Source organism: Gorilla gorilla, chromosome 3, assembly GCF_029281585.2.
Source record: "Gorilla gorilla gorilla isolate KB3781 chromosome 3, NHGRI_mGorGor1-v2.1_pri, whole genome shotgun sequence".
Classification (NCBI taxonomy): domain Eukaryota; kingdom Metazoa; phylum Chordata; class Mammalia; order Primates; family Hominidae; genus Gorilla; species Gorilla gorilla.
The window spans coordinates 134,122,898-134,149,422 of record NC_073227.2 but is presented as its reverse complement, the minus strand read 5'-3'; the positions used below and the strand labels follow the sequence as shown (position 1 = coordinate 134,149,422).

The window sequence follows — 26,525 nt, the reverse complement described above, 5'->3', positions numbered from 1 at the left end:
GAGAATACTTAGTCATTTTATATCGACAGCCCTCTACCCTGCTCCTTGCTTGTAAATCCCCGTTTGGCCTTTTAAGAGTTGAAATAAAGTCCAATCTCTCTCTCCTCCTGCAAGACCTGGTTGCAGTGGTTCTGATCACCATGGACCCCCTTGAATAAAGCCTGCCTTATTATCTTCAACAACTTTAATGACTAACTTTTTATTCACTAACTCTCTCTCTTAACTTTCTCTACCATGTTCATCAGACATGCAGTTAGTAAGGTATGTATAATGAAATGTAAATACATTTGGCACTAACATCCAGTGTTATTATGTTTATAGGTCTACATTTCTACACTTTTTAGAATTTAACTCTATTTTGTAGCTATTCCTGAAATGATGTTGAAGTAGAACAACAACAACAAAGTCTTTGATCTGACTATTTTTTTTTTTTCAGACAGAGTTTTGCTCTTGTTGCCCAGGCTGGAGTGCAGTGGCGCGAATTTGGGTCACTGCAATCTCCCTCCTTCTCCCAGGTTCAAGCAATTCTCCTGCCTCACCCTCCAAAGTGGCTGGGATTACAAGCATACGCCACCATGCCCGACTAATCTTGTATTTTTATTAGAGACGGGGTTTTGCCATGTTGGCCAGGATGGTTTCGAACCCCTGACCTCAGATGATCCACCCGCCTCGGCCTTCCAAAGTGCTGAGATTACAGGCGTGAGCCACTGCGCCCAGCTAATCTGACTACTTTTTAAGGAGGTTCAAACTTCAGAAATAACTGTAAATATTTGTTCAAATAAGAGAAATATTTAGTCTAAAATATAAATCAAAGAAAGAGTACGTACAGATTAAGCAGTGTTTGCTGTAAAAAAGTACACATTTATTGTCTAATAATACATCAGTATTAAAACTCAATTATGTTTCCTTTATTGTACTGCACAATTATAACCATTTACAATTATTGGTAGTTTAAATAACTGAGATAAATACTGTAATTATGTAGACTTCATTACTTGAATATTTAAGAAACAATTTTCTTCCCAGATGTAAACTTTTATATTACCTTTATTTATTGTTTTAATTTTACTTTTTCTGTTTCATTCTTAGATTCAGGGAAAAATATTATTTCATTATCACCTTGGAGCCACATTGCTAAATAGTTCAGATATTACAAATCTTTAGCCAAGACCAAATTGTGTTTTTTTTCAATTTATAGCCCAATTATTAATATTTAGAGACCATGTTTCTTTTATGCAGTTCTTGGTATCATCTTTTTCTATAGCACTACATTTTACACAGTTATGTCTTGCCTTTTATGGCTGGGGATCAAAACACATACGAACTTCAATTTTGTTGTAATAAGCGTTAAAATTTGTGAACATTTTTAGTACTTCAGTAAAAAGCTCACTCATTGGCAGAAGCGTTCCCCAGATCAGGAAAAAAGGAATTAGGATTATCTATGACCACAAAGTAACATTAATTAGTAGCAGTCTTTGGGAGCAAGCAGCAGCGCCTTTAAATCTTAGATTCTCTTGTGTCTGCAAGTTATCTTTTATCTTTCAGCTGTGAAATTTTGTCTATGAAGTAATACCACGAGCAAATTAGCAATAGGATTGCAAGGTTTTTATAGTCCCGTGCTGTAGAACAATTGGCAGTAATTTGAAAAAGACCGTCCATAACGCTGTTTTTGGTCTGCGGCTAAATTTGCAATTGCATAGTTTCATTAAAGAGAACTGGAACGAGGGCCCAGAAGTTGTTCTAGCAATCGGTAGCAGTTTATCTATTTTAAATTGTAATGCATACTTTTTTTTCCTCCTACTGAAAACAAGGGCAGATATGCTAAAGGGAAGGACACATTCTTGAACTGCTAAATGGTTTTTCCAGATAGCCATTTACGGAGTGCACTCAATTGCCACTATTTGGCTGAAAGCAAAAGCACACACGACCGCCCCTTTTCTTTTTTCTCTTTGCAAAGCGAAACAGTCTAGACGTGTTCACGTGATGTGAATGACGTCAGCCCCCGCCGGGTCGCGTGACCGACACCCAGCCTTCCTACTACCTCGCCCCGACCGCCAGAGTGGGAAATATCGCGAGAATTCGCCTTACTATCAGAACTTACTGAGGTTACAGGAGTTACTCAGAAGGGAAGGGAAGGTGTGGTTGTGCGGCGGAGTTTTTGCTTTCATTCTTTTAACGTTCACAGCCAAAGCAAAGGCCTTTGGGGATTGCCAGAGTCTCAGCCACCATCCTGGAAAACAGCGGGGGAGGTGGGCCTGGAGGTGGCAAGTGAAATGTGGCTCAGGGGCCGTCATTGCCCCTTGCAGAAGGGGCTGCGGGGGAGGGAGAAAACCTGCGCCCGGTTCTGGGGAGCTGGCGACGCAGTGAACCCCGCTGAGGCTGGGTTTTGCCCCGACAGTCGCTGGTGGCTGTGGGAAGGGTTGGGATCCTTCTCTGAGAGCAATGAACAGCCCACATCCGGCCCCTGCTGTGTCAACTCTGAGCGGCGTGGAGATGAAGTGGTTGCTCTCCCTTGCTTGGCCCACCGGGTGTCGTGGCCCGGGAGCCGGCCTGGAGAAGTCCCTGCTGCCCGGCGCCCAAAACAGGGGCGTGGGCTTCCGCGACCCAGGGCGGCTGCCCCGGGCCATCCTCGAGTTGCCCTGCATCTTCCCGCTCAGTCAGCCCCAGATTGAGGCAGCCTTCTCAGTGCGGGTTTAAATGAGTAACTGTGACGTCTCGCCTCATTCACCCAAACCTCCAGTCTTCTCCCCCGCACATCCTCCTCCACCCACCTGGTTTCTCCCTAGACTAGTGTGCTCGTGTGTGCAACCAAAGGAGGGAGTGCGAGAGATCCACGAAGCGACAGGCTTGGAGTCGCTAGAGGGAGGTGTGGGACCAGCGAGGAGGGGGCTTCGCCAGGGAGGGGGTGCTGGCAGGCGGAGGGAGCGGCGGGAGGAGGCGCCGGGGGAGGAGACGGAGGCCTGGGGACGGCAGAAGAGGCTTCGCCTGAGCCAAGCGCTCTTTCTCTCGCCGCGCCGTCTTGAAGCAGCCCGGGCTCGTGAGCAGCGCGAGGCCGCCAAGGTGCCTCGCTTCGCCAGAGCCGCTGCTGCCCGCCGGAGGGAAGCCGGCCTCGGGCGCGCACGCTCGCCGGAGCCCAGGCGCGCCCCGCGCCTGAGCCTGCTGACAGCTGCCGCTGGGCTCAGGCTGTCCGCTCTGGGCTCCGCGGCCTCGGCCCCGCTGCACTCCACCTCCGCCCCCTCGGACTCCCTCCCCTCTGCTTCTACTCCTCCTGCTCCAGTGCGGATCGTTTCGCAACTGCTTGCCACTCGCCCCGTGCCCGGCTGTTTTTCCATTTCCCGGCCCCCTCTTCTTGAGTACTTTACCCCCTGCATTTGGGGACAGGGACTGGAAAAGGGGCGGGTGGAGCGTCCAGTGGAGAAGAAGGAAGCGAGGCCCGCAGGAGGAGGAGGATCGGCGGACCGTGGGGAGGAGACCCCACGCCACCCTTTCTGGTCATCTCCCCTCCCGCCCCGCCCCTGCGCACACTCCCTCGCGGGCGAGCTACTTTCGGACCAGGAAAGTAAGGGCGGCCCTGGGTGACAGCGCCGCGGGGCCAGTCCCGGGGTTAGCCGCGCTTCTGCTCGCTTCTGGTCCGTCGCGCTCCCAGCCAGGGCACAGCCCGGAGCGAGGATGGCTTCGACCACAACCTGCACCAGGTTCACGGACGAGTATCAGCTTTTCGAGGAGCTTGGAAAGTAAGCACCTTTGCCCGGCATCCGCATATCCCCTTTCCAGCTGAGGGCGGGTCGCGTTGCCCCCGACCCACCGGCCTCCGTCTTGGGGCGAGGGAGTTTGGGAGAGGAGTGGGAGGAGGGCCCCTGGTTTGTCAGCTCTGGGGAAGGTGCTGTCTTAATAAAGGGAGGGAGCACAGAAGGGGTAGGACCCTTACTCCAACTGTGGCTCATTTTGATGGTCCCTAGCCCACCTTCTCCCGGTCCCCCACCCTCCTGCACTGAGAGACTTAGTGAATTTACGATCTCTGCAGTTGTAGCTGTCATCCTGAGAAGTGTGCGCGCGCGCCTGTGTGTAATGTGTGTTTGGAGAGGAAATTAGAACCCATGTAAAATGCAACATAGATCATGTTTTCTGTAAATAGAGATGCCTCCTGGTTAGCCGGCGTGTCGGCCGTATGACCCAGGTACTGATGAGAACTCACAGCCTCAGACGGTGCCATATTTATTGATGCCGAAAGTTCAACTTGGCATAGAGTCTATTTCGCATCCAGTAGTTGTTCTGTCCAGGAAAAGGGCCACCCAACAGAACCCAACCCCTTGCCCTATATCCAGTGTTGTTCTTTGCACCAGATTACGGCTCACCATCATTCTTCCTAGGATTTACGTGTGCATCTTTGCGTTCTCTGGGAGGATTTATTTATACAGGCAGCGGAAAAGCCCTCTGGAGACTGAGAGCGCTCTTAAGAGTAGCCTAGCATTGTGTAAAACCACCTCCTTCACCCGACTGGCAGAACTACTTGGAGATGTTAGGGAAGGAGGCAGGAGACCTACTGAGGACTTATGCAAAGGGACCTAGGGGCCGAGCCGTGAATGCTGATTTTTGTAGCATGGAACCCAAACCCAATTCCTCTTTCACTAGTTTCGACTGTTACTTTTATGAAAGGAGTGCGTTTATATGTATGTTGTTGGTTTATACTGTAATTAAAGGAAAGGTAAATATTTTTAAAAGTAATAAAAATTACATATGTATATATTGTCTGGTGTTAAAACATGGAGAATATGTCGGAAGAGCAGCTTAATTCAAATCTCTCCCCTCCCCCAGTCCAAAACAAGGCATAGAGAAATCACCATACCAGGATTTGTTAAACCACACTAATGTGCTCAAGATTTATATTTTAATGAAAATAATCGTCATGTTTACTTACTTGGAGCCACACTAATTTTTTGTTTCCTACCAAAATAAGTAGGCAGCAGATTTTTTTGCTGCTCCTCGTCTGCTCTGTTCTGTGCAGGGTTTTTCTCAGAGCATTTGGTGCTGTGAGTGTGAACTGTAAAATGTTTTCAAATTTCTTGTGCAAACAAGAGCGGTCATAATTGGCAGTTCCTTTCATTTTGTTGATTAATAATGTGTGCTCCCAGTTAAATAAAATTTACTTTTATTCTTCAACATTAAAGAAAGTCTGGGTTTCCAGGAAGAATTGTTCATTTACTGGATATTACTGTACTTCACTGGCAATCCACTAAAATCAATAAAAATGCTCAGATTTTATAAATTTTTAATGAAATATTATATCTGTTATATTAATGACCTGCTAATTATTGGTTTCCAGGGGGGCATTCTCAGTGGTGAGAAGATGTATGAAAATTCCTACTGGACAAGAATATGCTGCCAAAATTATCAACACCAAAAAGCTTTCTGCTAGGGGTGGGTATTTTCAACCACATATATTGGTTAATTTTGTATTTGTCGTGTTGATTATAGGTTCTGTTGTATGTAAATATATCATGTGGTTATAACTGAATTTTAGACTTAGGTATCATATATTGAGATTATTTTCTTCCTGAATGCTTCTTGGTCTGTACAGCTTAAAAATACATGGAAAGATATAATTATTATTTGATACATTGCTATTAAAATTCTATCTGTCCTATGAGCAATAGCATGAATAACTATATTTTAAAGCAAATAAATGTCAGGTGCATTTTGCTTATAGTTTAAGTATAAAATAACTTTTAGACCATGGAATGGAAAAATATAAGTCTCACAACTGTCATAATTCCCTTTTGCTTTTGAGAGGGAAGTAGGTCATAGCTCAGTTGAATCATACATTTCAATTGTAGTTACACTTGAACTTAATTCATCAAGGTATATTTAACAGTAATAGCTTTGGTAAGAAAATTTATGATTGCTATAGTCTAGGAAGTTTAGTTTTATTTTGATGTTTCTGTGTGCAGCTCAGACCTTGGTCTTCGCATTAAGGCTTCACACAGACTCATGTAATGTATTTTACACATGTAGTTTATAGGTACAGAGATAATTCATACTCGTAAAATAGCTGTTGACATAACCAAAAAACTTGGAGGGCTCTCACTGCATTCTTTTTATTTAGTAGAACTCATGCAAAAGTACTTACGCTGAAATGTTAGGCATTCCAATTATTGTGGGCACGTGTCTGAGGTATTTCCATGGGAATTTATGGTTTGATGAAATAAAAATGAAATGAAAATGAACAAAATACCATAGTGTAAGCTCATCTCAGTGACCTGGTTTATTTTAAGTAATGAGAGAAGAAATTCCATTAGGTTTAGTTTTCCTCATTTAATATGTCTTTTCAAAAGTGCTTCTTACCAAAATCCTGGCATCATTGCTTTCGGTCTCTGCCATGATTAGTTTTTCCATATTTATTGCAAATTCTACTTTTAACATGCACTTTAGGTTTAGGTTGGTATTTTAGTTTATCCATTCACATGGGTTGTTGTTTTAATTTCCTTCATCTGATTTTGACATGATTCTGAGAAAGATCTACAAAGTAACCAGCACCATAGAATCATTGTATGAAAACTAATGAGAAGAATATTATGTTAATTATGTTCTCTTAGTCTCTACTCCACAGAAAGATTTTAACAATGAAAAGGAATTGCTAAACTATAAGTGACATTTTAATTTAAAAAAATGAAAATGTGTAGTTAGAATCTTTCAATGCTTCTCTTATTTCCTTCTGTGTGCTAGATACTTTTGGCTGTGGTGGGGGTATCATTTCTTTTGAAAGCATTACAATACCTATTCCAAGATTTTTGGTGGTGTTTCTTTCAAAACAAATCAGTGTAGTGCTTCACTTTTACTAACTTTCTTAATTAGAGCCATCCCTCTTCACTCATCTGAATTTGTCCTCCCTAAATCGGAATAACAAATGTACTTATCCCTGATCACATACATTTTACTCTCTTTTCCCTTCAATCTGTGGAGAAGAAGCCTTCTTTGGCCTGATGGAATCTTTTCTCCTTGCTACTCCACCAGTGTTTCCTTACTTGTTCATATTCTGCTTCAAAGAACTACCTACATGTCCCAAAGCTTTTTACCACTTCTGAATGTAATGATTTTCATTATTCTACTTAGGAAAAGGAACTAGGGTGAAGAGTTAGGAGACATTCTTCTTGCCCGTTCTCTGCGATTTTTTTTCCTTGTGACTTTGGGCAAGTTTCTTAACCTGTTGTATGTTAATGTACCTAAGAGTGAGCTGGTGGTGAAGAACATTATTAATGCTGCAACCAGAAGCTCTGAGTTTAACTTCTGCTGCCCATACCTACTGGCTGTGTGATCTTGAGCATGTTAACTAGTTTCTCTGAGCCTCAGTTTCTTCATCTGTAAGATAGGAGTAATAACAGAACCCTTCCTCATAGGGTTTTGTGTGGAATGAATGAATTAACATAGCATAGAACAGCACCTGCCCCACTATATGCAGTCAATGAATATTATCTGCTATTATTATCTAATAAAGTTGTCATAATGATCAAATTAGATTACTTTTATGAAAGAACTTATAAATCCAATGGCAGCCTTGATTTAGCTGTGAGAACTACGTTTGAATCTTCGCTCTACTACTTAGGCATAAATTTCGTTTAGTCTCTTTCCTTTTCTGGATATCAGGTTCTTCATCAGTAAAATGGGAAATCATACTCATGGAGTCTCATGGGGTGTTCTGAGGATTCAGGGAATTCAATGAGAATCATTTCTTAAGCTGCAAAGTATTGTGTCAATTTTACCTCTTATTATTGTTCTCCTGAAAAATTACAGAACTTTTCCTTCAAAATGGTCAACAATTTTATTTTATATTGTCACACTAATCAGAGCTGGTTGTAGATATTTGTGGCTTTGAATGAATACGTTTGTTTAACTTGTACTCATATTGAATTATAAACTCTTGAAGAAGAAAATACTATGCTTTCATTTTTTGATACAACATTCCACAGAATTGAGAGCATAGAAGGGGCTCAGTACAGAGTAACGAGAATCAAATGTGGTTGTTAAATGACTGTAAGAGTTAAGTACTTAATTTACTCCTAACAACAAGCAAATACTGAAAATAAATCCGTGAAGTAGTATATTAAGAGGATATGTCTTAACCTATGAATTCTTTTAATAACACTAATTTCAGAGAAGATGATACAAATCATTTTTGCAGAAAAATTTTTAAAATGATGAATATGTTCAAAGGCAAATGTAGAAAGAATTGCAAAATAGTATGCTTGTTTTTTCTAAGGTACTGATTTTTGAGAGTTGCATATGGAAGCTTTTGTGGAGCATACTTTTTTTGTGCAAATTTTTGTTTGTATTTGAAATTCCATGACTCTGTATACCCAAGCCTTTAGTCTATTTGTTTTAAAGACCAGGCAGGTCCTCCAACTCCACTAATGTTCTTTAAATGTAACATTACAGCTGAAAAAGAAAGGGCTATTGTTAATAAATCTAAGACCATGAGGGAATTGCCAAAAATTTGGCTACATTCCTGCATAAATTTGCGCATCCAACTATACTATCAACCAGGCATTTTTCTGTGCCTAGATTTTAATGGATTTCCAGCAGACAGTTTCAGTTGTATTTCGTCTCAGCTGTTAGTCATACATACCATATTTGGGGAACTCTGAATCAATTGAAGGATTTCTTACCTTTTGTGTTAGCATGTACATGCATAGAACATTCATTATACTGAGCATGTAGATGGGTACACTCATATATAATTTGGCTTATTTTGAAAATAAGTAGTATGGAAGCATCTCAAGCATCTTATATTTTATATGTAATTTCTATCTTCTGAAAAGTTTTTGTTAGATGGGCATTGAGGGCATGCTTAGTAAATGTTGAATAGTGATAATAGAATTTTTGCCTTGTATTTTCATGAGAATTAGAAATTATGCCATTTTAATCCCAAGCACAGTTAGATTAGTACTTAACAAAAGCCACTTTTTTTCTGCTGCTTTGATATTCTGTTTATTTATACATGTTTAGAACTGTACACTGTTGTCAAATTATATAAAGTCCAAGAAGAGCTGTGACTGCAGTTCAGAATCCAGTGGACTGATGGTTCTGATGGCAGATAATTTAGAAATAGTACCTGTGATTTATTTTGCATTTCAAAGCCTCGTGGTGGTAAAATATTTTATGTGGAAGTAATGGCTTCTTGACATTCATCTCCCAGTGTATTTCTTGATCGTTAGAAACCATTTGACTATTACATAGATTCTGATGTGTCACAGTCACTGTTTTTGTAAAATATAATACATTATAGTATAGGTTTAAAAAATAAGTTATTACAACTATATTTTACCTCTACTCCATTGCTAAAGTTAAAAGGGATTTCATTTTATATTTCTGTAAAACTTCAGGCTTAATCAGTTGAGTCATTTTGATATTCTTTGATTTTACTAGTTTTATTAATTCCTAAATTGGTGATATTAGTAGTACATGAATCAGGACTTTATAAAACTACTTGACCATGTATGCAAAATTAGGCCTCATCTATAAAATCTAAATGTTGTGTGTGTGTGTGTGTGTGTGTGTGTGTGTGTATATATCCCTAAGTAACCTTTTTTGATGTTATAAAAGGGATGTTAAAAACTAATTCTTGCTACTTTTCTTTTATTTTTGGCATCCAGGCAGTCAAGAAAGTACTGTAATTTCTCAACTTCATGGTTACTTGTCTTGAATTGGAAGTAGAACTGAGACTATGTAGATGGATTAAGTTCTGATTATACATTATTGATTTGGCAAATTGGAACAATTTGGACAAATTAAAATTTGAAGGTTTCTTGGCAAGAACAACATTTTAAGAAAAAAATTAGTAAATCATTTTTATATTTGTACATAGAATCTCCACAACTCTTCAGTTATGGACCCAGAAGTGGCATGTGTCATCCTTATTATTTTGTATCCTTTACTTACGTTTAGTTGTATTTACATTCTTCTATAGGTCTTGATATTAAACATTCATTTTCTTTTTTCATTGAATGAAAGCATTACTGCTCTTCAGAACTAGTTAGGAGATACAAATAATAAAAAAAAAAGTATATCCACACTTCCAGGAAATAATAGAATTCTTTTCTGTATTTCATTAAATGAAGAAAATAAAGAAAGTGGTTGTCAGGTGCCATACTGTGATATTAATAACTAGTGTAAACCTCTATCTGATTGTGTGAGAACTTTGTTTAGACAATTAGATTAATACTTCTCATTTCCATTGAAATGTTGAATAAACTGAATATAAAAATTAAAATTTAGCAATATGTCACCTTTTATGGATCTTTTTAATGGTAATAATCACGAATTACTAGAAATCTTACATGTACTGGGCTTTTCTTGGGCATCTAACTTTTTTGTTAACTAGAATTTTAATTTATTTTTAAAGTCTTTTCCTTGGGCTTATACTGAGGTTGACTCATAGTATTTCTAGGGCTGGATTGGTATATTTTTTAACATCAGTCTTCCCCATTTATTGGGGTGTAATGTATGCAGTGTTTTAATAAATCATTGGTAATTAATGATTACATAGAGGCTGTGTTAAAGATTTTAAGTTACAATAGTATTTCTAGTAAACTACACTGCAATGCATTAAATGGAGTATTAGCAATATTTTAACTGTAAAACATATCTTTATATTTCAAATCACTTTATAGATCATTAAGCATCTTCACATGTCTTTATTTTATGTGTTTATTTAATAAATATTAAATGATTTCAGTGGACAGTGTTAGGAAAAATAAAGGCTATCTACCTAAATAAACATAATAGAAGACATAAATGGCATTACAATTCAAGCATGAATAAAGTACTATGGGCTTTTAAAGGAGGACAAGATTATTTCTGCCCAGGGAGATAAAGAAAGGCTTTCATATAGTATTGATTTAAAGAAATTTTGAAAGCTATAATGTAGATGGGGCTTAAGTATCACCCACCCCCCCCACCCAACCGAAAAAAGAAGTCTAAATAAATGATTTGGGAAGTTGCTCAAAGTAGTTTAAATATCTGATTATAACAAAATGTTATGTTATTCATATGGTAAATTTGTTGTAATTATCAGTATACAGTTATTTTTAGAATAAAATTATTTTAAATGAAGTAGGCTGTTTCTTAAGTGACAAAATTCCTCTAATTCCAGTTGAGAGAGATTTAGCAATACTTAAGGAGAAATCACAGACCTTTCATCTGCCATAACTTCTCTTACTCTAGCATAGGGAAATTGGTAGGTTTGAAGAGGAGAGAGGGCAGCTTTTTTGTTAAGTTTGTTTGGTTTTGTTTTTAAATCTCTTAGCTATCATTGTAATTACACACAATGACACAGTGACATCACTGATTTTTTTAGTTACCTGAGCCCCTTTTCTGGTGTTACAGTCTCATTTTAACTCCTTAGAACTATGTTTATTACTACCAAAATCAATAATGCCATCTTCATTACTAATAATTTAGAAAAATATAAATATTAATAGCCATTATTTGAAGAGCCCCTTCTATGAGACAATAAGTATATATTTACAAGATACTTTATTTTATTTAATCCACACTGCAGCCTCCTACAAGATACTTTATTTTATTTAATCCACACTGCAGCCTCCTAGAACAATATTATGTCCATTTTAAAAAAGAATACTGAGGCTCTTGTATAAGGCCTCAAAATTAGTAAGTGATAAGAGTCAGGATTTCAATCTGGTTCTCTCTGACTGTAAATTCTGACTCTTTCCACTGTCACCTCCTGTTGATTGCTATTAGAGAGAACTTATCTTAATCTGTCTGTACTTACCTGTGTGTGCTTAACTGATCTTACAAACTTCAGAGTCCTTCATACAAAGCACTATGCCTTACATTTTATCTTCCCATTGCAGTGTGGGGGATTGAGTATTTCTTTGGGAAAATACATTTAGAGTTCCAACCTGTGAGAGAAGATAGTCTTTTAAATGCTACTGTAACAAGATCAAAGTGAAGTTTCAGACAGTCCCTCCATGCTGTCTTCTGGAAGGAAAACAATATAGTGAAAAATGTTATTATTATAAAATGGTAGGAAAATGGTTAAAGAGGAGTTCAGTATTTTGGTAAACTTAATTCATTAACTGATTAAAAATATCTCACTATACAGTAAGTTTCTAGGATTACTTCTTCTAAATGATTCAGTTGTCACTGCAAACAAAAACTCAGCCCTTAACCGAAGCCCAGAGAAACCTACTCAGAAAGCTGTTCTACTCTTCTGGTTCATCTTGTTTAACCAGTGAACAATGGAAGACAAATTTTTGTTGTTTTGTAGTTTCCTTTTGAACAACATTGTTGTATGTAGCAAATTCTTACAAAAATGTGGCAATTTAAAGAAAAATATAAAATTGTCAAGTTCTATATTTGTTGAAAAAATAACAGGTGCAGCAAGTAGTATAAAGGTACACAGAGAAAGTATTGTGATATAATATTTATATACAGTTAATTGTTTTACAATAGGTTTCCTATTTTCCTTCAGTTAGATTGATTACATAGGAATGTTAAAAGTTTTATTGCATAAAATTTGATATATATAATTATATCATATATATTTAATTTTATAACAATAAGCACCCAATAAGCCTCCACTCAATAACTAGAACATTCTCCCTACTTTTGAAGCTACCTGTGTGCTTTTTGTTGATCCCTATCCTTTGTATCTCCCCGAGAGCTAATCACCATCCCTAACTTTTTTAGGAGAGAAACCTCTTTTTATTTCGTCATACCCTGGGGTTTTTTAATTAACTGGCTGATCTCAGTGGGCCAGTCATTCATGGAATAAATATATGTAGCCATTTTCTAGGTAAATTGTATTTTATTTTATTTTGTGTGGTATATGTGTAAACTCATGGAATAAAATACATTACTTCTCATATATTAGTATATAATTTTACCCACTTAAATATAGGCAATGCTTAATTTATTTGGTATTTTTTTAGTAACGGGAAATTATTTTCTTCCTATGTCTGATAAAATTTTTTTAAATTATTTATTTATTTATTTTGAGACAGAGTCTCGTCTGTCGCCCAAGCTGGAGTGCAGTGGTGCTATCTCGGCTCACTGCAACCTCTGCCTCCCAGGTTCAAGCGATTCTCCTGCCTCAGCCTCCTGAGTAGCTGGGATTACAGGTGTGTGCCACCACAACTGGCTAATTTTTGCATTTTTAGTAGAGGCAGGATTTCACCATGTTGGTCAGGCTGGTCTCGAACACCGGACCTCATGATCCACCCACTTAGGCCTTCCAAAGTGCTGGGATTGGAGGTGTTAGCCGCCGCACCTGGCCAAAATTTTATTAATGATAATGTATACACATTGAAATAAAGCATGAATAACTTATATAAAAGTAACTTATTAAATGTAAATATAGTAAGTGAAAATTTATCAAAATTTTCTGTTTTATAAAGAAATTGTGGATAGTTGATATATGCCACATTATGCTATTAGTGTTTAAATTAAAATTTGATGTTTTGTTGAGGAAATAAGTACTTTTGCATTTTTTTGAGGCAATGTTCTGGATAATTTGAATTTCTGCTGAGGGTTATTTGTTAGTAATACAGCCCCAAACTCGGCATATTCCCAGTAAACTCATCAACTTTCCCCCTCTGTGAATGGCACAATAATTTTCCTAAGCTTTCAAGCATGCCTGATTTTTTTCTTTTTCTTATCCCATCTCAACACCTTTTTCATTTCTTCCTTTTCACCATCCCAATTTGAACTCTCTTTTCCTTTTGCTTCAACTCTTTGTTTTGTGTTTTGAGACACAGTTTCTCTGTTACCCAGGCTCTAGTGCATTTGTGAGAACCTAGCTTACTGCAGCCTCCAATGCCTGGGCTCAGGTGATCCTCCTGCCTCAGCCTCCTGAGTAGCTGGAACTACAGTCATGTGGCACCATGCCCAAGTAGTTGTTTGTTTTGTTTTTTGTAAAGACAGAGTCTCTCTGTGTTCCTCAGGCTGGTTGGTCTTGAACTCCTGGGTGTAAGGCAATCCCCCTATCTCGGGCTCTGAAAGTCCTGGGATTACAGGCGTGAGCTACTCACTGTGCCTGGCTGCTTCAACTCTTTTAGATAGCCTCCAAAATGGGTTTGGTAGATAATAGTTGCACATTTTTTATTCGTTTATTCAGCTCATCATTAGATCTTTTAGCACTCGCTTTGCTGGGCAACTTGATAAGTTTTAGAGATCCAGAGGTGAAAGACAAACATTCCTTCCTCAAGTATTTCCTGGCCTATGAGTATGGATGACAGCCTAGCATTTAGTAGAGTTAGTGAAAGGGCTGTGATAGACGCGTGCACAGGGCTTTTGAGAGCATGCAGAGACAGGCTTGGGGAGGTGGGTCTCACAGATTTCCTGAAGAGATTGGTGTGTGAGGTTGTGTTTTGAATAAATTAGGTGAGCCTGCTAGAGAAGGGAGTAAGCAGTCTGTTCACAGGGAGGGAGAAAGTTCCTGCTCCATCTTCCTGATGGAGTGAGTACACCTGGTACTGTTGCAGTACTCTCTCCTTTAAGATCCAGTGCAGGTCCTGCCTCCTCCATGGTCTCTAACTTCTTCCCCCACCTCTCCTTACTTTCTCTAGCCAGAGAGATTGTTGTCTCCTTCTTTGTCCTTTCAATAGGTATTTCATATCTTATGGAGCTTGCCAGATTTCTCCCTTTGTATTGCAGTCATACATGTTGTGGCCTTCAGGCATTTGGTGACATTTCTTAGTTTATCTTTTAGTTTGCGCCTGGCACAGTAATTAATATTGCAGATACTTGTAAATGTTTGTTGGATAAGTGGACAAATAATTGCATGACCAAATAAGATTCTGTATCTTGAAATAGACATGCTTCAAAGAGAAACTTATGACTGGCAAAGTAAATGAAAATTGACTAAGACTTCATGTCAAATAGCGTACAATAACTCTATAAATTAATTTCTAATTCACAAATTATTTCATAAGTTTTGTCATGACAAATTCTGCTTTATTGGAAAGAGTTTTGTATAATTCAGTATTTTCTTTTTGAGCAACTACTTGCAAATTCTTATTGCTGCTCTTTTTTAAAACCATGTATTATAAAGTGGCTCATTAATGAGGGCTAACATTTTCATGGTCTGTGTGTCCATCAGCACCACTTTAATAATTCCAGACTCATGTCATGATTAAATTATTTTAACATGTTTGAGTTTAAAAAAAATTTGATCCATTCTACAGAGGTATCTGATTACTTTTTCATTTATTTTTTGACAAAGCTTATTTTTAAGCAGTATGGTGACACTTTATAGAGTTTTAGATATACATATCATGGATGTTATTAGCTTAGAGGATATTTGATTTTTTTTAGTAAAGGCAGATAGAGGCCAGCTGTTTCAACTGCTGTGTCTGTCAGTTGAGAAATTTGGTGAGGGAGAGTGTACTTGTTTCTGTATTGGAAGGCTCTTTAAACAGAATGCATGTTGAAAAGCACTTACTTGTGTTCTCTCCTCAAGGAAATTTCTTGTGTGATATGTTGTAAGACACTGGGTGGGGGAGGGGGGGGCGGGGTTCCAAATTCTATAGCTTTACAGTGCTAATACATATACTAAATTAGAGACATATTTCTAATACCTATTCTAATATATTTAATATTATATATTACATTCTATTTATAGCTATTACATATGAGAAAATATTCTTTTCATAAAAGTATTCCTATCATATTTTTAAATGATGACTTAAAGCCTTTAATCATAGTGGCAATAGTGATTTGGGGAGTTAGTTCAGGTGTACATTTTGGCAGTTTTGTAGAAATTGTATCCATGATGAATATTTTATTACTTTGATAAAGTGAATTTTATGTGCTTTAATACTAAATATTAATATTTGTTAGGTATAGAGAGAATTACAAACTTCAGACATACCTCTGAAATAAATCTTTATTACAGTTTTGTATAAATACATTTTAAAATAATCATATCATAAAATATATATATTCTAATTACAGAATTTGGGGAAATATGGAAAAATAGAATGAGGGAAAAACATATTTGTAGTTCATTTCCCCCAAACAAGCACTGTTAACATTTTGTCACTTTCTTTTTCTTCAGATTACTGGACTAATATATTACAATTTTGTGTCCTGCTTTTTTACTTAAAATTATAAAATTTCCCTATGTACTGCAAATCTTTTGAATTCTTAATAAGTGAATTATACTTCACTAAGTGACTAGAAAACTGATTATTATTTTGGTATTCCTAGTTTTTTTTTTAATTTTTGCTTTTTGCTATGATGACTGGCACTATTATAAACATTCTTTTGTATAACTTTTTTTATAGTTCTGATTAGTTTCTTAGGAAATGTTCACAGAGGAGAATTAATGGGTTAGAGGATTAAATATCATCAAAATTATTCTTGCCTAATTACTTCCTGTAAATTTTGTATGTTTCCACCAATGACAAAGTATGCGAGTGAGAAATTGAATTTTAAGGAGCGTGATTCTAAATTTCAACTTCAATTTAACAAAAAATGCTTATTCACCGTGTTCTGGTCCTTCTGCTAGGTGCTGGATAAATGAAGGTACAAAGGAAAAAAGTCCCTCCTTTCAAGGTGAACAGATGTAAAGTCAAGTAAAATTACCATTCAGGTTGATAAATCTAACAATGGGAGTGTTTACTGGGTTCTGAGGTGTAGGAGATAACTGTTGGGTTGATGAGAGGTCAGGGAAAACTTCCTAGAGGAGCTGATGTTTGAACTGGATTTCCAAAAGAATCAGTTTTTGAACTGAGAGATAGGTAGGAAAAAAAGCAAGTTCAAAGTATATGTTGAAAAAATACTCATGAGAAGCCAGAATATTGGAACGTACCAATAAAGACTGAACTTGAGAAAAGCACTTTCTAACTCTTGGTGATAGACTTATCAGGTATAGAGTTTCATGAAACATGCAAAAACGGGTGAAAAGAATGGGAGTTTTTTCTTCCAACGAATCATTAAGTATGGCAAGAGCTGTTGGAGGTTCTTAAATAAGGCAGATTGTAGAATTTTACAACACTGAGTTACTTGAAATGAACAGGTGATAAGAGAGGAATAATTAACCTCTTACCTACCTCATATTTTGTTTTAGTGAGCCTTGGGGCAATACAAAAAATTAAGAGTGACTAAGTAGAAAATAAAGGACGGGAGGATAATTAGAATTTTTTTAAAAAAATCGGCTAGTACTTTAAAAGGTAGTTCCTATAGTTGCAATATGGATTAATGACTGTTTAAAAAAAGTTCATAAGTTTCTGCTCAAATCCAAAACTAAGATATCTAAAAATGGTACTGACATTATTAACTGCTTGAATGCCTATTGTCAAGAGTAGTGTTTGGCACCCACCACAGGTATTTATTGAATACATAAAGGAATAAAATGATTCCCAAATGATATCATCTTATGATTAATGAATACACATTTGAGGACGTAGAACTTTTAGCAGTAAGATTTGCATACGCTTTTCCTATTGAATTTTTTTTTTTTAAAAAGTTCAAAATTCTGTTAGATTAATTCTGTGATATAGTTTATAATTTGGCATAAGCTGGTAGTAGGGAAATAGTCACTTCTTTATGCCCATGATTTATATAATGAAACAATCTTCCATTCACTTAGAAGACAACTTCGATTTAAATATTTAGCCTCCCTAGCAAGGCCCAGCCATGCAATTTTTTCCCTGTTTTTAGAAGAATTTTAGCAACAGTAAAAAAAATTAATATGTAAGATTTTGCTATTTTTATTAGTTTTGAGGACTGCTTGCCTTGTAGTTTAAAGGGGGTAAAAAGGATCATTGTTTTACTCAATGTATATATATATATTATTAATGGTAGATTTTTTTTTTTTTTTTTGGTTGATGTAGGAACTTTGGGAGTAGAGCAGAAAGCCTGTTGACTTCAAAAATAGTGACTCAGGGTTGGTATAATCATTAGAAAGCAGGTTGGGAAAAATCTTAATTCCAGACCTCAAGTAGAATTTTAGTATCAGAGTCACTTCCTTAAGTGTAGATCTCCTGATTTCAGGCCATTTTTCATTCTAATAGAATTAGAGAAGAAAAATAAAAGCTGTCAACGAGGACTATTTACCTCCTATAGATAGGATTGAGACCTACTTTTCTGTAACTTTTGAAGTTATTTTTGGGAAAGATTTCCTTGGGTTGACTTTGCCTCCTTTACCCAATGCATCTGTGTGATCAGGAAAAGGGAAAACAAGATTTAATTGTTAACTTTTAAAAAGTCCTTTTGAAAGAAAAAAAATATATACTGTCTTATATTGACAGAGAACCAATTATTGGGTTACCTGCAACACTGTATCCTCCATTTAGTGCTGATAATCATAATGTCCATAATCTCCCAATAAGACAAAATAATAAAGAGGCTGTGAGGCATGAACAGGGGTGGCTAAAGGATCACTGAGATAACTTTTAAAATAATAATGATTTATAGAAATTGAGTTAATATTTGTTGACCTTCTACAAACTTTAAAACAGATAGAAGGTTTTAAGGTATATGTTTTGAAATAATCCAAACCAAATAAATCTAAACTTAGAAATACCATATTAGAAATATACAGTGAACACACACAAGGTCAGTTTTAAAAACAGCACTTAGCTTTGAGAGGATAATTCCTCCTTCACCCTGAATGCAAATAATTTATTCAGCCCTTCTATAACAAGCTTAGGGGATAAAAGAGGGAAAGGGCATGAGAAATGAGTCTTTGGAAAATTATTGTAACTCACACTAATGCTTATTTAGCATCTTTCATTCAAAGACCTTCAGACATTTCCTAATTGAGTTCTGTAGTACTTCTGGAGTGTGGGTAAGGGACATTTAGAGACTCCTGTGCCCAGTGCTGTAAGGCCTGCCATCCCCGTGTGGCATGTTGCAGCTGTTTTGTAGGGTACATCATATTCCTTCCTGGGCCAGAGAATGGAGGAGACAGCGTTATCCAGCTGAAATCCCAGAAGGATTAGGGGAACAGGAGTGAATTACCTGGATTGGAATTTGGCCAGCTTTCTGGGTCAGAAATCCTATTCCTATAAAAATGTTCTATCTTTAAAACATTTTACATCCTGCTTTATCTCCAAGAAAATAAACTCTACATCACTTATTTTCTGCAAATACCTTTGGGAGCTTAACATTAATATTGAGGAATGTGACAGCCTATATCTACTATTAATGAGGAAAGAAAGCGAGGTTAACATTTTATCTAAAAGATATTAGAAGAGAAAAACTATTTGTATTATGCCTGTCGAAAGTAAGCTGTGGGGGACATGAAGATAATAACATATGACCAGTTCCCACAAAAAACTTACAAACTGGTTTGATGAATAGGAGACCCACATAGATAATTATGGAGAAGATATATATGTATCTTCAGTATCAGAAGAAAGTATTATGAGAATTCAGTGTAGCCTAGTGATGACATTTAATGGCAGAAGCAAGAAAGGTAACATTGAGGAAGCAGAAGTGGCAGTGCATAGAAGGAAGAAAGAAGGACGAAGACACAGGAATGCAGGAAAGTATCAATGTTTAGGGAAGAACCAAAAATGTTTATTTGGGCAAAGGATAGACAATCTGGGAAATCAGGAAAGAAAAGGTTAAAAACACGTAAAGGTAGTTTACCAAATTGCGAATTTGCTCTTAAGTATACCAGAGACACATTAAAGAGAGCCTCTATGATGTTACTTGGTAGCAGTGAATGAATACGATGGATTGGCCTGGATTATGAGAGACACTGAGATTCTGAAACCTTAAGATAATAACAGATGTGGCAGGAGGGCTGAAGTTTCAAAGCTGAGTCATGGGGAGAATTAGTTTTCGTGTAACTAGTTGAGAAGTGAGAATCAAGAACTGATTTTGATGAGGGAAGATGATTAATTGATATGTATTTGAGGTATACACAATATATTCACGCTGACTTATCAAAAAGACCTTTGAAAATTGGGTGTGGTCCTTGAAAAGTGCCTCTGGAGAACATGCAATGTACTGTGTAGGTTACCAGCATTGGCTGTGAAATCAGATTGCCAAGATTCAAGAAGTGGCTCTGCCACTTCCAAGTTCTTGTGACCTTCTCAAGCCTTGGTTTTCTTATCTATAAAACTGTGATAATCAATTTTGCGGCTATGATAATCAATTTTGTGATTCATTTGCACGGAGAAGATAGTAGAAGCTATGCTAGTGGATAAGATAACAATGGAGAGTATAGAAAGGAAAGAAAAGAGGGCCTAGGATAGTGGTGTAGGGAAATACTGCATTTTAATGGATGAAAAGAGGGCTAGTTTAGGATAAATGGAAGGATATGGCAGAAAGGTATGAAGGAAATTAGGATAATGCAGTGATTTGAATTCTGAGGGAGGGAATTTTTGCAAAGGAGGGGTGGCTAGTAATGTTCAGAATTGTAGAGAAGTAGAGAGAAATGAAGACCAAGAAAAGGCCTTGATTTCCCATATGGCAGAATTTCAATAGTGTTTAGGACAAGGTCACGAGGATTGGGTCATTAGACTGTTACTTGTTTTCGTATGCTCAGAACCTAGCACATTGCATAAAATAAAATAGGTATTTAATGTTTGCTGAAGGATAAAGAATTAATGACTTTCTTGGGATTAAGGAACAAATGGAGATAACATGCAAAAGCTTGCTTGTTTAACAAAATAGGGGGCTGGGCGTGGTGGCTCACGCCTGTAATCCCAGCACTTTGGGAGGCCTAGGTGGGCGGATCACGAGGTCAGGAGATCCAGACCATCTGGCTAACACTGTGAAACCCCTTCTCTACTAAAAATACAAAAATTTAGCCGGGTGTGGTGGCGGGCCCCTGTAGTCCCAGCTACTCAGGAGGCTAAGGCGGGAGAATGGCATGAACCTGGAAGGCAGAGCTTGCAGTGAGCCAAGATTGCACCACTGCACTCCAGCCTGGGCGACACAGTGAGACTCTTATCTCAAAAAAAAAAAAAAAAAAAAAAAAGTAGGTAAGATAAAAGAGAAAAAGAGAATTGGGAGTAATTCCAGGGATTCCTCAGGTCAAAGGAATTAACTTTGGGGATAAATAAAACCAAAGCTTATTTGAAAGAAGAGGAAAAAGACTAAGGAAGAGAAGGACTGATAATGCAAAGAAAGAGGGTAGTATTTATTGGGCACAGATGAGGAGGTTGTGGGCATGAGTGAGAATAAGAGATAAGCTTGGGGAAAATGCGTTCTTTTTCCTCAGCGGGCACCAAGAGTGAGAGAACAGCACATACCGAAAGGTTTTGAGGTGGAGAAGAGGGCAGTTATAGTTCTGCTGAGAAGAAGAGAAATAGAAGTGGGGTTGAGAAGTTGGATGGTCTTTGGAGACTGTAGAAAGGAGACAACCAAAAGCATTGTGCAGTAGTATTAACAACCTGAATCATTAGCAGGTACAGGCCTTGAATCTAGCACCAAAGTGTCCAAAAATGGCTCCCAGAACCTGTGGCTCAGCAAAGTGAGACTGTAGAGAATCTGGCATTTTTAAAAGATTTAAGGAGAAGAGGTATCTTTTGTTTACATTAATTTTTCTTAATTCACATGGCTAGTGATAATAGAGCAACTAGAATTTAAACCCAAACTAGCTAATAGCAAAATCCTTGATATTGTCATTCTATTATGTTCCTTCCAAGTTGCATCTAGCAGAGAGATGAGGTGAGGGAGGCAGTTAGAAAACAAAAAATTGAAAAGAAAATTTTATTCTCTAGGAATAACGGCCAGAATGATGTCATTTTGGAATGTTCAGTAACATATTTCTTTTTCTACTTGAAAGTGAAACCTGGGAAATCTGTAATTTACAATCTAAGTTTCCCTTATTACAATTCAATTTCATTCCATTTTTCTGCATAAACAAAGGACTCTACAGGCAGCTTTTGATGGCTCAGGGTTGTACATAGTTTTTATCAGTAGGAAAGTACTATTTATAGATAAAAATTATCATAGATCAGAAATAGGTAGTACATGCTATGAAAACATAAATTGGTTCATCCTGGATGTCATATTACCAAAGTTGAATATGGTTCATCATCATGAATATTCTATGTCTTGTGCCTTGCTTACATTCCTATCTATGTGTCTCTGGTTTAGTGACTGTGACGATTGGGGCTTTTGGTTTGGTAAGTTTTCCCAAAAGCATTGGTATTCCTAATACCTTTTTTAAAAAGTCTGTCTCTTTTTAAAATTTGCTTTTCTAAGTTCACTACAAAGGTTTACTTTGCTCCCTGAGGAAAAAAAAAAATGAACTCAAGAATTGTTATTTAGGTAGGTGTGATTAGAATGTGTTTGATGTTGTTTTTTCTTTTTACATACCATGTTTTTTCCACTTTATTATTCTTTTGCCCATTTCTTCTCCCATTGCTATTATTATTGATGTTTAAAATCTAATTATTCCTGATTTTTCCCTTCTCTACCACCCTATTTTTCACAAAGAAAACAGTTTCTTGAGTTCAGACTTCAAAGTTCCAGAAGACATCTTCTGTGTACCTTCCCCAGTTATTAGCTTTTATCTAATAAGGAAAAGTTTGATATTTTTTATGCTGAAACTTTTGTAACTCTTGGACTTTGTTTCTCTGGTTCCCAAGGTCTCTCATGTCTTATATTGCCCTCATTATATCAGTCATCATTTATTTGTTCATTCATTTACTCATCTATTTAACAAATATTTATTGAGCAACTGCTATGTGTAGGCACAGTTCTTGATTCGAGGGGTAGGCTGGTGAAGAGAGTTAAGATGAGAGACATGGGAAAAGGCATTTGGATAGATAAGTACCATGCAGTGCTATGAAGAAAATATAGCAGGGCTATAAATTAGATAATGACCTCACTGGAGTTACTTTAGATAGAGCTGAGGAAGAAGCATTTGAGCTGAGGCATTAACGATGAAAAGAAGCAAACCGTGAGAAAATACGAAGAAAGAACATTCCAGGCCAAAGGACCAAGGTGACAGTGAGCTTGCACAGGAGTAGAAAGAAAGTCAATGTGGCTGGAGTGTAATTAGCAAGGAGGAGAGAAGTACATGATGATGTTGGGAGGTAGGCAGGGGATGGATTGTGTAGAGTCTTTTAGCCAAGTTAAGGAATTTGGATCTTATTTTAAATGCATTGATAAGCCATTTAAGGATGTGAAGCAGGGAAGTAATGTGATAGGATTTTGTTTTAAAAAATATCTCTCTGGCTGCCATGTGGAGAATACATTGTAAGGAAGTGTGAGTGAAAGCAAGACTATAGTAGTCTCCCCTTGTCTCTGGGGGATACGTTCCAAGACCCGCAGTTGGTGTCTGAAACTACAGATTGCACAAAACTATATATACTGTATTTTTCCTATACATACATAAATATGATAAAGTTTAATTTATAAATTAGTCACAGTAAGAGATGAGCAAGTACTAATAAAATAGAACAATTATAATAATATACTATAATAAAAGTTATTCTGTGCATGTAACTTTTGCAGTTTGAAGTGCGACAGCAAAACTGCATGAATTTCTTTCTCCTTCTTCACAATTTCATGGATAGAAGATTTATTCTTACCATAAATCTTAGCATATACATTTTTTATTTCCTTATTAAGGGGAGAACTTTCACCTTTTCACTTAAAGGAAGCACAGTTTCCTTTGCTGAACGGCTTCTCCTTGGCATATTCCAATTGCCAGTATCACTACTCTTGCACTTTGGGGCCATTACTAAGTAAAATAATGGTTGCTTGAATACAGCACTGTGGTACTGCAGCAGTCTGTGATAACTAAGATGGCTGACAGGCAGGTAGCATAAACAATGTGGATCCACTGGACAAAGGGATGATTCACATCCTGGGCTGGACAGAGTTGGGTGTTACAAGATTTTATCATGCTTCTCAGAATGGCACCCAATTTAAAATTTATTAATTGTTTATTTCAGAATTTTTCCACTTAACAGTTTTGGATGGTGGTTGACTGCAGGTAGCTGAAACCTCAGAAAGCAAAACTGAATTAAGAGAAGACTACTATAGTTAGGAGACTCTTGCAGTCTAGGGGAGATGTGAAGGTGACATTAGAAATAGTGAGAAGGATGGATTTTGGAGGAGGAAATTTAGGACTTGCTGATGGAAAGGTTGTGAGGTGTGAGGGAAAGTGAGGAAGCATGACTATTGATCTACACTAGATCTAGTAGTCATCTCATAGTAGATGACTACTAGTCAAACCAGCTATCTAATGGTGGCACTGTAACTGAGAAGGGAAAAAGTAGAGTATACTAAGACTGGAATGGGAAATCAAGAGTCCAGGTCTTGACTTAAATGTGAGATTTATTACCCCTTACCTATTAGCAATGATTCATCATTCTTACCTCTCCTCCTCTCCCTCAAACCCAGGCAACCACTCATCTATTTTCTGTCTCTATAGGTTTTATTCTGAACATTTCATGTCAGTGGAATCATACAATTTTTTTTTCTGATTGGCTTCTTTCATTTAGCATAATACTTTCAAGGTGCATCCATAGTATAGCATGTTTTATTGTTAAATAATATTTCATTATATGGGTATACCACATTTTGTTTATCAGTTCATCAGCTGAAGGACTTTTGGATTGTTTCTACCTTTTGTCCATTCTGAGTAATGCTGCTATGAACATTTATATCCAAGTTTTTTGTATAGACGTAAGTTTTTATTTCTCTTGGGTATATACCTAGGAATGGAGGAAATGCTGTACACACACACATTCAAGAAATACAAAGGAAACATTTTATGAGATAGTACTCTATAGTATAGGATTCAATTATTACTAAACAGATTAATTTGCATTATAACACATGTGCATATAATTAATAGCCAAGACACTTGGAATAGTTTAGATATTTTGAAGTGTGAAAAAGAAATGGAGTGAAGAGGACAGAAGGGGTCAAGGGCTAAAAAACTGCTTATTGGGTACTATGCTTAGTACCTGGGTGATGGGTTCAATTATACCCCAAACCTCAGCATCACACAGTATATCTTTGTAACAAACTTGCACATGTACCCCCTGAATCTAAAATAAAAGTTGAAAAAAATAGGACATGGAAGTTGAGTTTCAGAATAAGAAAGTAAATTATGACCATTTTCACTTTGTAAATGAGAAGTATTATATCATGTAGGAAAGTTTTTATTTAACCATGATTTTAAATTAGCTATGCCTGGAGTTGAAAGAAACATCTATTTCATGTCAAAGAAACATCAACCTATTATTGAATGATCTCTTTACTCATGTCAATTATTACTAGAAAGAATTTGGCTTGGGAGCTTTATTTGTATCATAGACTTTTTTTAGACTATTGATGTAGATGGCTATTTTTCTTTTAATTGAGTGGAAAGTTTTATAAGTCTTATATTGGATCCACCGCTTCCTGTTCCTCTTTTGTTGGCAAGTGCCTGTTTTTGCATATTACTTGCTGGGCTGTGGCAGATACCCACAGCCTATTGACACTGGCATAAAATTTGCTAGGCTTTTGCTTTTGGGGTAGGAAGCTGTGCTGGGGATTGATAGTGGGCAGAGGACTGAGGAGAAGTAGATTGAAATTGTCTTTCGCTAAAACCTGGGGTTAGTTTGATGGTCAGTGAGAAGTTTCCATTTTAATCTTTTAAATTGAAGAGTACATTCAGGATTCATTGAAGGCCTAATAATGCAACACCCTGCCTTTCTTTCCAGTGAAATTTTGAATGTTGAATTTCAGTTCTTTTGCAGCATTGTATTTTCTTGATCTGCCTGACAAAACAAGATTAACACATCTATGAAGTATTTCCATTTACACTGTGGTTCTGAGTGCTATGAACAGTAAGGAATGGAAAAGAACAAAGAAAGTTGCATTTTTTGAAGGAATCTTTGAATTCACAGTTAATATTTATTTTTACAAATCAAAAACCCATTTTTGGGATGTGTTATTTATTTTTGTATATATTTAAAATTTGATGTATATTTCCAAGTGAGTTAGTAAATATTGTTCCCCATATTTCATCATTCATAAAATGCTTCGATTAATTTTTAAAACTAGGCTGGATTAATAGCCTTTTAAAGCCTTTCAGTTGACTCTTCCCCCAAAATTTTCAGTGACATGGGAAAATTCATATTGGGAAAATTTCCCTTGATATTTGAATGGTGAATATATACTAATATTATTTCATTATATTTTTAGTGATATATTTAGTATATGGAGATATATACGTACATAGACAGGATTCTTAAGAAGGAGATACAGGAACCATAAAAAGTTATGTTTTGCCAGAATTATGTTTTGCCAGAGTCCACTAAAGAGGATAATAACACATTAAAAATATTTTTTTGCATTCACTCATTGTGCAATATCCTATTTTCATTTAAAAAAAAATCAGGTTGGTAAGTCTACTGGAAATATGAGACTGCTTAACTTTCCCACACATTCTTTCTCCCTTGTGGGTTTTCATATGGATATATTTAAACAGCTGCATGAAACCATTATTTGTGGAGGATGGATTGGAAGGGAACATTTACAGACCATCTTGTATAATATTTAGGTCTTCTTTAGGCAGAACCATCAGAGAACTAAGTATA

At 36.9% G+C, this 26,525-nt stretch overlaps 1 protein-coding gene across 32 annotated transcripts in view; it reads left to right on the top strand.

The window, feature by feature from the left end:
- Positions 1–2,789: 2,789 nt before the first annotated feature.
- CAMK2D (calcium/calmodulin dependent protein kinase II delta) overlaps positions 2,790–26,525 on the top strand; it is a 316,681-nt gene continuing 292,945 nt past the window's right edge. For 19 of the 32 annotated variants that reach the window (XM_019025556.4, XM_019025551.4, XM_063705498.1 and 16 more), the window contains exons 1-2: positions 2,790–3,734; positions 5,324–5,418. In XM_019025556.4, coding sequence (XP_018881101.1) covers positions 3,670–3,734; positions 5,324–5,418 — 160 coding nt within the window. In that variant the 5' untranslated portion in view covers positions 2,790–3,669. The remainder of the gene's footprint in view (positions 3,735–5,323; positions 5,419–26,525) is intronic. The other 13 variants (XM_055385271.2, XM_019025552.4, XM_063705499.1 and 10 more) reach the window with 1 other exon arrangement.